Consider the following 5,572-nt stretch of genomic DNA (forward strand, 5'->3'; position numbering starts at 1 on the left):
AAAGAAGTAATTCATTTAGGACCGCCATGATAAAATGAAGTACGTTGAAAAGGTTTAGACAAATAAAAGTCAAAGTCATTACGAGGGCTGGAATTGGCTATGTCGATCTTGGGTCTCATTGCAGGTTCGTGAGTCTCCCAGGCCCATATGAGTGACTGAGTGAGTTGCAAGCCCTTTGTATCAGGCCCAAGCGAAAGAAGAAAAACAGGGGCGAGGGAGGGTTGAAGTCTGAAGAAAAAGAGGTGAAATTGATGAGATTGTAGATTGATCAGGTTCCAATAACATATACTTGAATTGGGCACACACTGTTCGAGTATACTTGAATTGGGCACACACTGTTGAATTGATGAGATTGTAAGTGATGCTTCAGACAATGGCATTGACATGTTTGTAGATTGATCTGCCCCCGGCCAGTCCATTTTCTGACGCATTTGACTCTGTTCTACTATGAAGGAAAAACCCTGGCCGTTGAGGTGTGGTAGAATAACAGAGTAACTGCTTAACATGACAACCATTGACGCCATTGTCGGTCTTTCTGCTGGATTTTCTTGAACACACAGTAACCCAATATGGATGCATCTTTCAACTTCATTTCTTGAATAAGATCCTCTCAAACTCGGGTCCAACAACTCCAAGGATGTTCCACGCCTCCAATGTTTCCAAGCCTACATCCATTGCCCACATATTATTCAAATAGCCTCTCACTCGGTGGTGATGATGTAGGCATTAGAAAAGAAACAAAAGCTTGCAATATTTATTTTATACTCACGTAGCTTGAGAGGTTGTAAACAGCGTCTAACCTGTAGAAAGAACTATTCTTCTGGCCACTTAAAATCTCTAGTATTAAGACATCAAAACTATACACATCAGACTTCATAAAAAATTGTCCGAATTTTACATATTCTGGAGACATATAACTACTGCAAACCCAATATCATCAACTCAACAAAAGGACTAAAAAATATGAAACCTTAAAAATATGTGCAATAATGAGTATAAATCTTTTAAATTAGAATGACTTTTTCGTTTTTCTTTTTACTTTTTTCTTTCTTTTCCTCTAATTAATTTTTTTAGGATGAACAAATTAATCAATTCATAATTCATTAATATTTAAGAACTTTTCTTTTTTAAATATGGATAATTAACTTACTATGTTCCAACAATTCTAGTGGTGTTTTCTTGGAGGCCTTCAGCTTGATCAATTCAAAAATTCTTGCCATGCCAAAATCAGAAATTTTTGGATTCATATTTTCATCTAATAGAATGTTGTCAGCTTTAAGATCACGATGTATAATTCTAAGTCGATAATCTTCATGAAGATAAAGGATCCCTCGAGCAATTCCTCCAATAATATTATATCGTCTTGACCAATCCAATTGTCTTTGCTTCGCTAGATCTGCTCACATACTTTCAATATTCAAATATACGAATCAAAGTAAAATAAAGTAATATACATATTTAACTAATGCAGTCATTTCATAAGCACATACAGATACTCTATCTCTTGTAATGTAGCGTAGGTATAGTGGATCGCAAAAAAAACAACACTAGAACCAAGAGCAAATAAAGGATTTGAGGAAAAAAAAAATTTTTTTAAAAAAATCACTACAATAGTTTTTCATATTGAAAATTGATAAAAATTAAACAAAACTGCGGCCTGAGCCTTATCTAATGAGTTAAATAGAAAAAGAAGTCCAAGCTCTACTAGAAAAGTCAAATAAATTGACATTGTTGCGATCTCGAGAATATTAACTTGTTCGGACGAGACTTGCTATGAAGATTAAACTTAAAAAAAAAAAAACAAAAATCTTGTTCAAACCGATTTTTGAATGAGCTTTTTGGGTATTGTTTTTTTCTTTCTCCTGATGGCTCATTTTTCCCTTTGGATTCATATTACCGTCTAATAAGACATGGTTAGCTTTAAAATCACAATGTATAATTCTAAGCTGAAAATCTTCATGAAGATAAAGAAGTTGTCAAGCAATCCCTCCTATAATCTTGTAATGGCTTAACTAATCTAGTTGTATTTTCCTTTCAGAGTCTGCAATTTTGTCAAAAATAAACATCCAACTTAGAAATAAATAAGTCTCAAATGGATGATGAAATATTAATGTTGCTGAAATATATATTTTCAGCAACAAAAAATGTTCGAATAAATTTTTCAGCTCCTTGTTTATAGTAATTCAGTTTAATTTGTGAAATAAAGTTCATGACAAGTGAATCATTTGAAACAGTTTGTGCCCTTGATATGTCATATGATTTTAAAATGAAAAATTAATCAAGAAGTAGATATAAGTTTAGGTTGTCCAAACCGAATAAAAAGTAATCAAGGCTTTGGTTGGGCAACCACCAAGGTGGTAGTCGAGATGGTAAAGCAGCCGGGTAAATCCCCCCCTCCAGGGGCACGAGTTCGAACCCGCTTGCGGTAGTAGTGCGTGCTCAACACTGGGCTTTACCAACTCGCACCTTTGTGGGGCTGTAGACTCGGCTCGGCCGCTAGGCGCATAGCCTACTACCAAACTCGACATTCATTTACGGGGGGCCCCTATGGTCACGCCCAGGGGGGGAAATCTACACTGGTCGCCCCTCCCCCCTCTTTTAATTAGAAAAAAAAAAAAAAAAAGGCTTTGGTTGGGCACATATTCGTAAGTGAGTATTTTTTCTTCTCCTTCCAAGCAAAATCCTAATTAAGAGCCTCACTAGATTTTTATGTTGAAGCCTCGCAACCAGCATAACTTCATTCTTAAATTCTACTATACCCTGTCCAGAGTTTTTGGATAATCTCTTCACTATTATTTCTTGTCCATTGTAAAGGAGACCCTGAGAATATATTTGAAACAAGGTTAGAACATTCAGTAAACACACTCTTTTCTTCTCTTTCCAAGCAAAATTCGAAGACTCTCACTAGATTTCTATATTGAAGCCTTGCAACCAGAATAACTTCATTCTTAAATTTTACTGTACCATGTCCGGAGCTTTTGAATAACCTCTTTACAACTATTCATGCACTCGCACTCGCTCACATGCTCACACGTGCACACACACCATTTGAAACAAGGTTAGAACATTCAATGAACACACATGTACTTACAAAATTTCGTTGCTAGCTATATTCTAGCTACCTTGTAAACTGTACCAAATCCACCTTTACCAATCTTGTTGTCATCAGAGAAGTTGTTTGCTTCAATCGTACCCAAGTCAAATTGCAAGGACTCTACAGATGTAATTTGAACCCCAACTACACAACAAAACAGTAAATATATTGAATTCCGATCATTCAAAAAATTATTATAGCGGCACGTTTAGCTGCAACGAGATAAAAATGGCGATGATAGTAATCAGTGCTGACTTGTTTTTTTTTTTTTTTTTGATGAATACTGACTTGGTTTTTCCTGCATTAACATTAATTAGAAACAGTCGTTGAGAATCCAAAAGTCTTTGGAGTAGTTGGAAATGGAACCATGACTGACTTTTCTGTCCATATAAAAATTACATGCTTTTTTTTAATAGCGCTTGTTTTAAAATAAAAAATCCTGACTCTTGTAAAAATATTAAAAAAACTTGTTATAAAATCTAGTATGGAGGAATGAGGATGAAATCCGTTGTGTTTACATCAACATTAATCTCCTCTTAGCGCAACTGTAAAAAAGGGGCGGAACTACCTGCGATTAGGGGGACTCCAGCCCCCCAAGCCGAGGGATGATCAAAACAAAAAAAAAAAAAGTTACGTACCTGCCACCCTCAAACTAAATATTCAGTTTCGCCCCGTGTAAAAATAATTAGATCATTAAAACAAGCAAAAGAGAAAGCGTAAGAGAAATAATAATTGATTTTGCTTCTTTTTTAAGTTGCCTCTCTTCAATTTTATTTTTTTTATTTTTTCAGATCAAAAGAGATTTGCATGCTTGCCTCTCTTTGCAGTATAGAAGACCCAAATCACCTCAAAAGATATCTAAATATGAGATTTTGATTTTAGTTTTTAAAGAGAGATGATCTCAGACCATACGCTAAAATCAGTGAGCAAACTACGTACTGATGATACTGAGGTCAGTGCTGTGCTTTTTATTAATTAAGTACCTGGAGGAAGAGAAGGAGGTCCAGGAAATACTGTTGTCAGACTGTAAAATGGAAACAACTCGTATCTAATATTAGAGCTCGGAAGCAGAACCTTTCCGCCTTGTTTTCCCGTGCAGCACTGAGGAAGAGAGCCTATGGTGCTTTGCAAGCAACTCATACACAGATCGGCGTCCATCTCAGGCGAGCACTGCACCATGCAGTACAGCCTCTGTGAGCTCGTGAAGTTTACTACCTCCGCCGCGAACTTCTTGCCCGATTGAGAATTCGCGGATTGTGTCGCCAACGACTTCATGGTGGTGGACACCAGCGTGTTGAAGCGGTCCAGCTCAACGACGTTCTGGCTGGTGGTTGGCAAGATCTGGAAGGGCACCTGGTCGTTCAGGTAGGACTCGTTGGAGTACTGTAACGTGCACTCGTCGTACCAGATTAGCCCCACCTTGTCGGCGGGGCAGCGATTTCTTATATCTCTCATGGCAGTAGAGATGCAGATTTCACAGAGGTCCGGGGTGAGATCCCCGCGGCAGAGAAAACGGCCGGTGACTACGTCGGGAGGGTCCTGGCCGGCCTTGGTTGTGTAGAAGCCGTTGCGGCGGGTGGCGTTAGAGGAAAGAGCGGAGAGGCGGAGGTTGACGCTGACTTCGTTGAGGTTGGTTTGGTAGGTGCTGTTGGGAGTAAAAAAGCTGCAGTTTGAGCAGGTGTGATCAGCTTAAGTGGGTGCTGCTTCGGCGGTGAGGCTAAGAAAGGTTAGGAGGGAGAGAGTGATCAGAAGGCATGTGGAAAATTTGAAGGAAGCCATGTTTATTCTGCTGGTCACTCTGTTCTTCAGGGGGTTCATTTTACCAATCTTTCTTACACTTCATGTGTCTTTAATTTGCTGGTTTATTATGCAGATAAGACGGGGAACATGGGTGGTGAGTGAGGCAGGAAGGGCTGGTTGACCATTCTAATTTCTAGTATTCTGTGTGCTGTGCGTGTGTTGAAAAAAAAGAAAAAGAAGAAATTACACTATTTTGTACGTTTCGCTCAACTGCGATGGAAGTTTGGACTTTACTTGCCAAGTTGCCGTCTAGAAGATAGATATTCATTCTATTCATAGACTGTATTTTCGAATCGAAAATTTTTTAATTTTTCGATAATTAAATTTTAATTAAAAATGAATTAAGAGATATGTTATTAACAAATGATAGATTAATTAGTCTTGATTGAGTGGAAAATTGTTGGAGTATTATATTTTACTTGCTAATTTTCACTTTTGTAAAAATGAATGTGAGGTGGCAATTCACATTTTGTTGACAAAGGACCCAACGAACCCACCAGAATTTGACCCAATTTGCAAGATTTTTTGCAAAACCAAATTAATTAGAGAAAGAGCTTAGTACATATAGGCACCGGATAATCAATTCACCGGAAAGTGCAACCGCTCGAATACATGAGGAATTTGAGAAAATTGTTATTTTAATTATGCATGTGTGTTTTAGTTTTCCTTTTTCAATAA

General features: G+C 37.6%; 1 protein-coding gene and 1 pseudogene across 1 annotated transcript; both read right to left on the reverse strand.

Moving 5' to 3' along the window:
• Positions 1–366: 366 nt before the first annotated feature.
• LOC132170052 (cysteine-rich receptor-like protein kinase 10) lies at positions 367–3,398 on the reverse strand (annotated as a pseudogene).
• A 616-nt stretch (positions 3,399–4,014) lies between these two features.
• Positions 4,015–4,901, reverse strand: LOC132168462 (cysteine-rich receptor-like protein kinase 25). Its single transcript, XM_059579449.1, has one exon. It carries the CDS (start codon positions 4,547–4,549, stop codon positions 4,070–4,072), a length of 480 nt encoding a protein of 159 aa, XP_059435432.1. The 5' UTR covers positions 4,550–4,901; the 3' UTR covers positions 4,015–4,069.
• Positions 4,902–5,572: the final 671 nt, after the last annotated feature.

This window comes from Corylus avellana, chromosome ca2 (assembly GCF_901000735.1).
Source record: "Corylus avellana chromosome ca2, CavTom2PMs-1.0".
NCBI classification, from domain to species: Eukaryota; Viridiplantae; Streptophyta; class Magnoliopsida; order Fagales; family Betulaceae; genus Corylus; species Corylus avellana.